Below are 13,435 nucleotides of genomic sequence, written 5' to 3'. Positions count from 1 at the left end.
TAAACGAAATTTTAGTTAAATTTTTGAGATTATAATTTATTATAACCAGAACATCGTTTCAAACTTGCCTTTCCTTCCTTCAAATCTTCCTATGTATATCTCCCTCGTCTCCATCAAAAGCATGGCATTCTTTTATAAATTATAAATTTATAATGACTATAAACTGACCATTCCTTATAATTTTTATACATATTCTCAGGACTGAGTGGAAGTAAAGTAAATGTTTAGCTATACAATTAAAAACTCATAGGATTTTCGAAAGTTTTCTCAGTGTAATTTGCAAAACACTAGATGCCAGCAAAAGTTAGTAGGGACTAAAGAAGAATTGCTGGGGTTGGTGAGAAATCAATTTGAATCTGACATATCTTTTCTGCAATTGTTTCATATTAGTAAAATGCCTGCCCCAAAAGATGATAGTCCTGAATGTAACCCTCAGAACCCATATGAAAAGTTGAGGATGGTGGTTGCACTTATACTCTCAGGGAGGTGGAGACAGAAAGGTCCATGGTGCTCTTTAGATAGTAAACCATCATTGTAGAATCAGAAAGGTCCATGGTGCTCTTTAGATAGTAAACCATCATTGTAGAATCAGAAAGCCACATGTATTAGTGAGAGACTTCAGAGAACAAGATAGACAGATGGGTAGAGGGCATGACACATACTACTCTTGAAGAGTTTGATTCCAGCACAAACTTGGGAGATTACAGCCACAAACAACTCTAGCTTTTAAAGAAATACATGCTCTGTCTTCTCACAGAGCCAGCTTTCATGGTCACATATCTTCTCACAGACACACTGACACACATAACTAATGATACACATCTCAAATTGTAAATATCGAGGTTAATGGGCCAGCAAAATTTCTCAACATGACAAAGCAGTTGCTCCCAAGTCAGAGAAGATGATTTTGATCCTGGAAACGAGCAAAGTTGAGAAGAAAACAGTCTCCTAAAAACTGTCTTCTAACTTCCATCTGCATGTAAAAATAAATGGATCTCCCCAGAGATACAACTCATTTATCTACTTTTTGTTTGTTTGTTTCTTGTTTTGTACATTTTTTTGGGGAAAAAATAGTACTTTGGAAAAGAGATGAGAAGGAGAAACAGCAGAGGAATTGGGACCTTCATCATGGGACCTGCACAAAAGATTAACCCCATAAGTGTCATTTTTATAATGCAGCCTTTCTCCTGAATGCTTGATCTTTTGTGTAGTCATCAGGGTGGAGAGTCCTCCCAGCCAGCTCACTACTAACACATTTTTTTTAAGCTAATGTTGTGGGATTTGTGTAGGTCTCTAGGACACCCTGTTTTCATTGCTCATCGACATGATGACTTTCTTAGGTAGACATAAACAAATGTATATTCATCTGAGACAGGTCACTGATGACAAAAAAAATCATGATTCCAATTACGTGAATATGCTAACAAATATCATTGCTAGCCTTACTTAAATGATGATGACCAAGGAATTATTTACTGGCGCATGGGTGGCTTAAAAATTGAAAAATTCCTATGCACCGTAGTGAAGACTCCACAAAAAGTGTATAACTAGAATCTCCCTTCACTTTACCTCTTTAACCCTAGATCATGTACATCCACCTATGAGGAAATAAGAAATGTTGATGGTTCCATTAACACAGACCTAGTTGTATTTTACTTATTTTGTTGCAATGACTATGGGGCCAAATGTGATAATCTCTTATAGTTCAGATCAGTAATTTCTACTTTATAATGTCCAGTGGTCCTGCCAGGCTTATGACCTCCTGAAATTGCTTTTCCTCAACACCCAATCTGCTATTCTATTTAGCAGCACAGAACAACTTGGCACAGGAAATTTATATGTTATATCTTAGAAATATATGAAAAAAGTAATTTTAGTGGGAAGATCGTGGTCTATTGGTTGCTGATGCCCAGAAAGTTTAAAGTAGATCGATACTTTACCTGAGGTCAATTGAGGTTTCAGGAAGAATAAACACTTGACTTCCCAAAGTTCATGACTCTTGCATATCCTGATTTTATTTAGGAAGTCAGATAGAGAAATTTTTGGCATCCTGATCAGCTTTCACTTGAGAGAAAGAGAGAGATACATACACAGATAAAGAGAGACAGAGAGAGAGAGAAAAATATATACAATTTATGAAAAAAATTTGAAAAAGAATACTCAATTAACATCCTTCAGATATATATCAACAATTCAGTGAAGAAATATAAATCATTTAAGAAAAATAAGAATGAAGAATATGTGGGTTGTGAAATATTATGATTACTCTTTAATATCAATCAGTGAGAAGTATGAAATAGGTATATTTCATTGAATCGTTAATTCATAATTCATAATTGAAGATCAAATTCAATGACTCAAAGCAACTATATATTGCAAAGATATTTTAAATCTTTGCATTTTGCCTTAATGATCATGGTTAAGATGTACAGATATTAGATAATACCAGAGATATTAGCTTGTCTCCTATGATAGCAGCTTTTGATACTGCAAGAGACAGTGTGCAAAATAATCTTAAATAGACTTTTTGATTATTGTTACACATTCAGAAGCACAACCATTGTTTGATTTACTCATTTTCTTCACTTGGTCATTGACTCCAAAAGAGATCTCAAAAAGAATAAATTACTTACAAGGAATTCTTAATAGCTATTGTTTCTTAGAGGAGTCATTGAAAAGTGACTACATCAAGTACAATAGGGTAGATAATTTGATTCTGCTTTCAGTTCTACCTTTATAATGATGTTCAAGTATGCTTTAGTTATAATTCTAAAAATATGTAATTTCTATCATTACATATGTTAGAACTTCTCTTTAAATTGAATCACTGGAGCTTGTCAAGAGTGCTGAAAAATACATGTAATCATTCTTTTTTTTTGACATGTAATCATTCTTAAAAGACAGTTTAAATACAGTGGATTCTGATTCCTAAACCCAATCTAGCAATTGTAGTTATTATTGTGAGAATTTCAAAATATCTAGAGAAATATACATGGAGTATTAGTATCTATATTGAATTTACAGGTATTTATGTGTTAAATTTATACCTGAGTAATTCTAATGCATTTCTGGAAAAAGATAGTCTACCAATTTACCTGTCTATCTGGAATATCTTAAGTAGAGTCCTAAAAAGTCATGGTGTTCATGGATGGACACCTTTGAAACTTAAGATTTTTGTTAAAAAAATCAAATAAAAATGGACATTTTTATAATGTTTATTATATTCTGGCATCTTTGGTTATCCATATGCATTTCCCATTAGTATATCCTAATTATGTATATGATATATATTCACTCACAAGTGGCTTTTAGACATAAAGTAATGAAAAACCAGCCTACAGTTCACAATGCAAGAGAACCTAGAAAACAATGAGGATGCTAAGAGAGACATACATGGATCTAATCTACATGGGAAGTCATTGGGAGCATGGGGATCATGGGAGAGGGTAGAAGGGTAGGCAGAGCAAGGAAAAGGAGCAAAGAGAAGTATATAACTCAAGAAAAATAATCATAATTTAAAAATAATGGAGAAAAAGAAAAAAGTGAATGTTATACTGTGTTTTATAGAAAACAAAACCCTAAGATATAGGCATGTACCTGATTGTTGGCTTTAATGAAACTAATAAAAAAAGTTTAATACATGTCATGACGACAACAATGAACTTTTAAGGAGATCCTTTATCCATCGTGTATATTCATTATATGCCAATTATGTGTCATATCCAAGTCTAGAGAGCTGAGCTTAAACTCCTGAACACACAAAAAGTTGGAGGAAGAGAACAAACTCTCTTCACTTACTTCCTCAGGTTTGTGGTTCAACACATAACCCTCCCCCCCACATAAACACATAACTGTAATAACTAAAGGAAAAGAATAAATTTGAGATATAGTTAAAAAGTTTGTAAAGTTAACGCAAAGAGTATAGACATTAAAATCACAAATTAATGAAAAATGAAGCTGCCTAAGTCAGGTTAAGTTTCATTCTAGGGTTCCAACCACTTACTACACCAGTCCACCGCACCAACCACACCTCAGACCAGCGTGACCATAGGTTTCTCTGGCGAGGGTATGTCTGTTTGTTTTGTTTGTTTTTGCTTTGTTTTTCAACAGGAACTCATCTCACTCTGCAGTCTATGCTGGACTCAGATTATTTTGGAAGCCAAGCTGCTTTCCGCTACACTGCTAGGATTTCAGGCATGAATCGTTACAACGGTCATGTATCATTTACCACAGTTAAGTATCATCTGATGTTACTTTCCTTAGAATATTGAGCCTCATACCTGGGAAGACAGCAAAATGTAAAACATAATTTCTTACTCATCAATTTGTGTAACAAAAACTTCTAACTTAGTTTCATAAATGCTCCAAATAAGTTATTTGTAAGTACAACGGCCTCGTAAAGAAAATTGTCAGTCTGTCTGTATAGTCACATAATTGAAATGACATGAACTAAAAGACCTTAGAGTAGAATTTTAAAAAAAATGGCAGCAGTCTTATCACTCTGGGTCTTGAGAAACAATCTCCAGAGGAATAATTGGAGCAATGAAGGAAAACTTGGAGGTAACAACCTGCTTCTTACTACAGTGGCCTTGTAGTAATGAAAGGTCAAGGCCAGTGATCATTTATCTCCATAATTTCATACACAATAGACAAATATAATTTAGAAACTGACAAAGAAGTGAAATTGATATTATTCTTAGAGAAAACTATCTGTTTAGATTTCTCTACTGTGATACAGTAACAACCATGATAAAGGGATCATCCACGTCCATCAATAAAAGTATGAAAGCAATGCTTTGTAAATAGCTTGATTTAATTTGTTGAACCGAAATCCCATTTGAATGAATGTTTTTGAGAGAAGAGGACAGTGCAATTTTGTGAAATGCATTTATACTTAAAATACTCAATATTAATTTTGGGAATCCAGGGTTAAGGTTTACACAAACATTGGGCAATTTTGATGAGTCCAGTGATTTTAAAATACTTTGTTAGCCCTGTGAGTTACTGCTGTCTTTCATGAATTATGAGATCAAATATTCTGTGCAATTATAAATGTAAAATATGAAGTATAGAAAGCTTCTCTTTGAAAGTAAGAATAAATGTTTTGATTTAGTTAAACTATTCAGCAAATAGTTTTGGAGATATGTATGTTATATAGAAGAAGTAATTCTACACTTATATGTATAATATATATAAAACATGTGAAAATCATATTGTTAGCAAATGCTGATTATTTTGAAAATTGAGGATTATTTTTTAAAAAATAAGCAGCTCATGAAATAATATATACATATATTTTACACACTACTATTTTTCTTAGATAATATAATAATATAATATACATAATAAAATAATTTTAAAATACATGAAATAATTTTTGCTATATATAACAAAATTCACAAAACCACACCATGTATTTTTTCTTTGGTAATACAAAGGGTCAGAAAACAGTATTTTAATGAATTTTTTTAAAAAAATCTCACTTAGTGTAATAAAGAATAGTTGAAATTATGTAGAATAATGATCAGAGTCAAACATTCAAACCCATCCTCTTCAATGCTCACATATAAGTTTTTGCCATTTATAATTATATTTCATTTTAAAAATTTATTTTCTATTATTTTTACAGTTTAATTGATTTAATAGCATATAAGTTAAACTGAAATTTTAATTGTCATATATTTATGTATGTATATCATAACATTATCATTGGTATTATCTCATTTTTTTAGAAATGGTGACTAGTTTAGACATAAACATAGCTGTACAGTATATCTATAAATTATGCACTTAGTTTTTTACTCAATAATGACATTATAAGGCAATAATTCAGATTATTGAAGAGCCTGCATATTGATTACTATGCCATAGTCTTCATACCAGTTTAAGTTCTTACAACTAGCACGTATTTATATATAAACAACTACATAGCTATCAACTTTTGTGTCACCTTGAATTGAACTTGCATTTGCATTTTTGGAACAAATATGCTAAAAATTGTTTCCCCATTATTATAAGCTAAATTATTGACTATCTTTAAAATTAGGAAAATTTTTAAATAATATTATAGTTAGTAGTCAATAAAAACAAAACTATAAATATACTTAATGATAGATTAACATAAATTTTTTGAAAGTGGAAAGATAATGTGTTGTACTTTGATATTAAAACAATATATTAGTACTTATATAAACTATATTCACAGATACAGCATAAAAATAAGGTAAAATAATGAAAATAGTCTTACCACTCCAAACCTGAGTAAAAATAATCAAAATATACTTAGTGATTTAACAAGGAATCCAATACCAGCAAAGAGTGATGTAAAGTTTCTTCTGGAAGAAATGAAAGCTTTATCTGATCCTGTTCGATGCTTCATCCACGAGAAAAAGAACAATAAAATTAATAATGTGTTTCCTTATAATAAAGAGCCAAGCCAGAGGATGGATCAGATAGAATGGCAGATAGTAAACATGAAAAATGTTGGAGCAGATAACAGTAAGACTAAGGAGAGTGTTCTTGAAAGGCACGCAAATGAAAAAGTCAAAATAATAATCAGAACAATGGCTGTGATTTAGGCAATACTGAGTGGTTTATCTTTAAGAGGTATGAAGGGATGGTGAATGTCTGTTTGTTAAAAGTAAACTTGAAATAAATTACAAAGTAAAACGATAAAAACAAACCTTTTTTCACTCTTAGTTTTGTTACATATTGCAAATCAAACGCTGATGGATCTTAAAGTCGTAAAGCACAAACAACCTCTACAAAACTGAGAAATGACCCTATTTATCCCCCATGCAGTGACACAATGAGAATGGTAAGTGTTATATGCCAGGCTAAACTGAAAACATAATTATAAAACCAGATAATATATTGTATTAGTACACTCTGGAGGAACAGACATTATAGAGTGAGTCAGTCTCGTGTGTGTGTTTGTGTGTGTGTGTGTGTGTGTTATGTCATGTATCTAACATCTATAAAGTGTTTTGCGGTGGAAAGGTTACAGCTAATACCTACCCGCCTACTGGGACGTGGCCTCCTGCACCTGGATACAGAAGCACAAAAGTCCGGTCCCTTCCTTCCTCTCTCTGCTTGCCCCTGGGCCCCATTGTGGCTGTTTGGTTTGCCTTGGATGTGATCTTCGTCCATCGTTCAAGCAGAACATCCTGATTTTGTAAATTTAACCCTTAATAAACACTGATCTGTTTTCTTAGTTCTGAGCTAGTATGAAATTCCTATTGTGAAGCGTCCGATTATTTCCGCCTTTACTGGTTTATTAGCGTGACTTACAGACTAGTGCAACAATGCTTATCAGCTGATGGAAAGATGAAGAATCTCGTAGTTGCCTGGCTCAAAATGATGAATATCTCAGCTGATCTTCAGTCGACTTTGAAAACCCTAATTATACTAATTATATTCTAATATCATCAAAATAATGTTTCAGCATCAGTATGGATGAACTTTCTAGAGAGAATTAGGGCAATCAAACAAAAAGCGAAGGCTTTAATCTTTCACACACCCTTTTCTGGGAGCTGCTATTGTAAGGCGGAACCAATTTAAGGAGGTTCTTCCCACCTGAAATACTCTGGTCAAAGAAAATCCTTCATGACTTTGTCCAGCCAAGTGCCTAGTTGGTAGATTCAAGATACAGTCCATAGAATTATTCTAAATAACTCTGGCTTACATTTTGGAGGTTTTTGCCCTAGTAGAAAACATGTTGAGAACTTACGCTTAGTGGTATGACTCACTCTAAAACAAAAAATGATATCAATCTCCTCAGATCAATTCAAATTGCTACCTTCCTACCTTCTAAGTCCATCCAAGCTAGTTCCTCATTGTGAGCTTACTCAATTCAAAATAAGCTATAGCATAAGACAGAAACAACAGATATTTTTACTTTTTTTGCCTTTCATTCCTCCAATTTTCCCTGAAAAACTGGATTGTAATGGTGTTGCACAATCCTGCCTTTGAATTTTTTCATATTGAAAAGACTTGTAGACAAAGTCCCGTTATTATGTTTGAAAATTGTTCATCACTTATAATTGATTTGAATTTATCTTTGTCAGACTAATATTCTTTTCCCCACACACAACAAACTACATTCTGGTCCATAATTGAGATATTTCTTTCCAATTAGCAATTTAATTTGTTATTCAAACAAAAAAATGTTAAGTCTATACCCATCTCTTCTAAGAGAGGTAAAGGCAGAACCAATCTCACTTCTCTGAAAGTATTGTTTCTAATACTTACTGTTCTACTATCAAAGAATATTTTATGAGTCTTCTTATCCATTATTTTTTCTAATACATTCAATTGTATAATGTGAGAACAATTGGAAGATGAATATGGTGGCACATACCTGTGTTCTAAATAGTTGGAAGCTGAGAGAGGAAGATGGAGATGGAATTGAAGGCTAAATTGTCCTATAGAGTATCACCTCTCACAGAAAAGGTAAAACAGGAAAACAAACTAACATGCACTTTTAAGCAACTTTTGTAAATAAGTTTTATTCAACATACAATCCCTTTATATTATATCATTGCTATCCATTTTTCTACTTGTATATATATATATATACATATATATAATCTTCATATATATATATATTTAATCACATACTTGATCATTTAGACTGTATAGACTGTATTTTATACATTTTTGTGTTATTTATTTGCTGAAACCTATACATTTCACTGAAAATTAAGACTCCTAATTTATTGGGAAGTGTAAATCAGGGAAAACAGGGAGCAGGAAAACAGCCATTTAGCACAGAGAAGAATAAAGCATTTAACAGGCTTTATTAACAGATTTCAATTGTTCAGTGCTGCTAGGAGACAGAGTTAGTCTACTAGTATTGAAGACAGTTTTAGAGATTGGAAAGAATTGGTTTATCAAAGAACAAAGTGGGATTTCATCTGCTGCATATACTCGTTGCCTCTTCCACAACAGCCAAAAATTCACCCCGAATAAAATTATCTTACCTGACTCCTCAATAATTACAGTAACAAAACTAATACCCAGTTAATAACAAAACTTATAACAAAGACAGTGAAAATACAGTGTTAACTCTTGCTCTAAGATAGGTCTTATTCATCACTACTCAATGAGGAAATTGAAAGCGAAGTACCTTGCTCTGAGGTGAAACAGTTAATGGCATTCATTTTGGATGTGAGATATGAAAACTTATTAAGGGTTTAAAGATAGAATACTTCATGAGCCATTTCCCTTAATGTCCCAGAAGCCATACAGATGATTTTCATAGTTCTATCTTGTTTTGAATATTGGGGAATAATCAGGGTAGCCAAAATTCCATTCAACAAATTTACTATATGTTTATAAATATTAATGTGATTTTTAGAAAGTGAAACAACATTATTTCCAATATACAGACTAGAATATTCCAAACAATTTGAAGAGAACATTTTTTTTATTTTAATTTATTTATTTATTGAGGATTTCCGCCTCCGAAGAGAACATTTTTTTGGCGTGGCCACTGCTTTCAGATTTAGCACTTGATGAAACATATGTACCTGCTATTCTGCTATCCTGGTTTGCCAACAGAACAATATTTTAAACTTAAACATCTCACATTCTAAATGCAAAAGAGATCTGTACTGCTTAATGATAGATGTATCTATAGTTTAAAAAACTAGGGTTTTTATTATATTAAATATTATTTTCTTTATTAAAGAAGTAGGAAAATAATTTGTGTATATATGCATATTCTGTGTGAGAGAAAGCAGCTTTTCTTTTTTTCTTTCCATCTTGGTTAGTATGTGTTCTACAATAGAAATAGTATTTTTTATTTATTTTTCTCTCATATATATCCCACTGGAGTTTTCCCCATCTTGCCTCATCGAAACTCTTCCCCCTTCCTTCTGTCTCCCCAAGATCCATTCCTTCCCCCATTTCATTTCAGAAAAGTGCAGGCCTCCCAGAAATACCAACTGAACATGATTTTAAGAAGTTACAAAACGCCTGGGTACATACCCTAATATCAAGGCTGGATGTAGTAACCCAGTCGGAGGAAAAGAAATATGATCCTTCCTACCCATGTCCACCCACAAAATCAATTTTATTTTACCTGAACCCTCAATGAGCCCTCCTTATTACTAAGCCTAGCAGGGTCTGTAGATTGGAGCATAGTGATCTGTTACTTTACAGCTAATATCCAGCTTATGAGTGAGGACATACCATGGTTTTCATTCTGCATCCAGGTTGCCTCATTCAGTACTTTAGAGAATTGAAAAATCTAAAATAAATGGACAATTTTATCAATAGATACTACTTGCAAAATTTAAATCAACACCAAATAAATAATTTTAATAGATCAATAACCCCAAGGAAATAGAAGCTTTCTAACAAAAACAAGCCTAGGGCTAGGCAGCTTTTTTACAGACATTGAAAGACTTTCAAAGAGCTAATGCCTATATCCCTGAAAATATTGCACAAAATAGAATCAGAAGAAATATCACCAAATTCAATGTCTTGGGCGAAAATCATGCAGATACATAAACCACACAAAGCTTCAACAAAGAAAGAATTAAAGATCAATTTCCCTCATGAACATTGATGTAAAAATGTTCAATAAAAGATTCACAAGTTGAATTAGAGCACATTAAAAAGATCATTCACCATTATAAAGTAGGCATCATACCAGAGATGCAGTGGTGGTTCAGTATATGAAAATCTATCAATGTAATTTACCATATAAACAAATTGGAAGACGAAATGCAGAATCATCTCATTAGATACAGAAAAAAATCCTTAACGCAATTCAATACTCTGCACGATAAAACCCTTGAAGAGAAGAAGGATATAGGGGACATATCTAAACATAAAGAAGAAAAACTCATAGCAATTTCACTAAAATCAGGAACAAGACAAGGCTGTCTACTTTTACCATTATCTATTCAATTCAGTACTCGAAGTCCTAACTAGAGCAATAACACAACTTAGAAATATAAGTGTAGTGAGCTGGACAGGATCACCATTACAAGATGGCGCCACATCCTGACTTGTTGGTTATAAACAACCCCATATTTGGCTATGCCTTTGAGAGCTGCGTGTCCCCCGCTTCCCACATGCACAGTGAATAAGGGTCCCTGGGCCTATCTCGATGCAGTCTGGTGTCAGCTGATGGTGGCAGCCAATCACAGGGCGACCCGTGTGCCAATTCCATATATAAGCAGCCGCCATTGTGCCCCCGGGTCTCTCGTCTCTCGCCCCTCTCGTCTCTCTCCTCTCTCGCCGCTCTCCCTCTCTCTTTCTCCAGCTCTCTCGTTTCCTGCCCCCCTTTGCTTCATGTGCTCTCCTTCAACCAAGTGCACTCCAGCAAAGCGTGATCTGAGAAGAATCCTCGTGTGGTGGTGTTTCTTCCTCGCCGGTCAAGAAGCCCGCCACATATAAGAGGATACAAAAGAAGTTAAATGAGTGCTATTTGCAGAGGATGGGAATGCAAATTGGAAAGCAAGAAGACAAAGTAGCATTGTTTGTGGATATTATACTATACATAAGTGACTCCAAAAATTCTACCAAGGAAATCCCACATATGATAAACACCTTCAGCAATGTGACTAGATAGAGGATTAACTAAAAAATATCCTATATATGAATGACAAAAGGGCTGAGAAAGAAGTTAGAGGAACAACACCCTTCAGAATAGCCAGAAATAACGTAATATCTTGGAGTAATTCTAACCAAGCAAATGAAAGATTTCTTTTCTAATATCTTTGAGTCTTTGAAAAAAGAAATTGCAAAAGATATCAGAAGATGGATAGATCTCCCATGCTCATGGATTAACACAGTAATAGTAGCCATCCTAAGAAAAGTCAACTACAGCTTCATTGTCACCTCCATCAAAATTTCAGCACAATATTTTGCAGACCTTGAAAGAACAATACCTAATCTCACATGGGGAAATAAAACAAGATAGATTAAAAAAATCCTGTAAAATAAAAGAATTTCTAGAGGGATCGCTATCCCTGATTTTAAACTGTACTACAGAGCTATAGTAATAAACACTGAAAGGTTTCGGCATAAAAAGAGATAGGCTGATTGATGGAATAAAATTGAAGACCCATACATAAATCCACACATCCATGGAAATCTGATTTTAATAAAGAAACCAGAAATATTCTATGGAAAGCAAAACATCTTTAAGAAATGGAGATGGTATAACTGAATGTCCAATATAGAGAAATGCAAATAGACCGATATCTATCACCATCACCCTGTACAAAACCAAAGTCCAAATGTATCAAAGAATTCAACATAAAACCAGATACACTGAATCTGATAGAAGAGAAAGTGGGGAATACACTTAACTGTGTTGGTACAGGGACAACTTCCTTAATACAACAGCAATAGCTCAGTTATTTCACAACTAATAAAATGACAATTAATAAATGAGACCTCATGAAATTGAAAAGCTTCTGCAAGGCAATGGGCATTGTTCAAAGGATAAAATGCATAATATAGTATGAGAAAAGATTTTTTTTTTATTTTGCCACCTGGGGTTCCAGCCTTCAGTAGCACATTGCTCAAAAGGAATCCATGGAGTCTGCCTGAGTACTATGACATGGTCTGAGAGGGTAAGAAGAAAGAGAAAGCTACCCATTCTCTTGATGTTGTCCTCAGCAAAACCTCACATGTTCTAGCTGGTTGACACTTCATTGTTTTATTCTATTATCATCAACCTCTATTTAAAGTAACATTATTATCAACTAGAGAGTGTAGCTTAGTAAGAAATTATCTTCATTACAATCCGTAGGTACAAAATTCAGAAGAATTGTATTTACAAGAGATGACCACACAGCACCCGGATATGGGCAGTTCTCGCGAGTGCTGGGCCTCTTTCCAAGCCGGCACTCCTTAAGGGTGAGCCAAGTTCAACTTGAGCGCCAAGATTGTGAAGCCTAATGGCGAGAAGCCGGACGAGTTCGAGTCCGGCATCTCTCAGGCGCTGCTCAAGCTGGAAATGAACTGCCATCTCAAGGCGCTGCTGCGGGAGCTCAACATCACTGCGGCCAGGGAAATTGAAGTTGGTGGTGGCCGGAAAGCCATCATAATTTTTGTAAGAGTTCCTCAGCTGAAATCCTTCCAGAAAATCCAAGTCTGGCTGGTTCATGAATTGGAGAAAAAGTACAGCGGGAAACATGTAGTCTTCATTGCTCAGAGGAGGATTCTGCCCAAGCCAACTCGGAAAAGCCGTACGAAAAATAAGCAGAAGCACCCCAGAAGCCGCACGCTCACCACAGTGCACGACGCCATCCTTGAGGATTTGGTCTTCCCAAGTGAGATTTTGGGCAAAAGGATCCCTGTGAAACTGGACGGCAGCTGGCTCATAAAGGTTCATTTAGACAAAGCACAGCAGAACAACGTGGAGCACAAGGTAGAAACTTTTTCTGGTGTGTATAAGAAGCTCACGGGCAAC

General features: G+C 34.3%; 1 protein-coding gene across 1 annotated transcript in view; it reads left to right on the top strand.

Moving 5' to 3' along the window:
* LOC101990141 (40S ribosomal protein S7-like) overlaps positions 1-13,435 on the top strand; it is a 69,775-nt gene that overhangs the window by 45,524 nt on the left and 10,816 nt on the right. Inside the window, exons 3-4 of the mRNA XM_005355709.1 lie at positions 4,111-4,217; positions 12,890-13,430. Of these exons, the coding sequence (XP_005355766.1) occupies positions 4,111-4,217; positions 12,890-13,430 (648 nt within the window). The remainder of the gene's footprint in view (positions 1-4,110; positions 4,218-12,889; positions 13,431-13,435) is intronic.

Source organism: Microtus ochrogaster, chromosome 17, assembly GCF_000317375.1.
Source record: "Microtus ochrogaster isolate Prairie Vole_2 chromosome 17, MicOch1.0, whole genome shotgun sequence".
Lineage (NCBI taxonomy): Eukaryota > Metazoa > Chordata > Mammalia > Rodentia > Cricetidae > Microtus > Microtus ochrogaster.
Note: the sequence above shows the minus strand (reverse complement) of the source record. Positions and strands in the feature narration are given on the sequence as shown.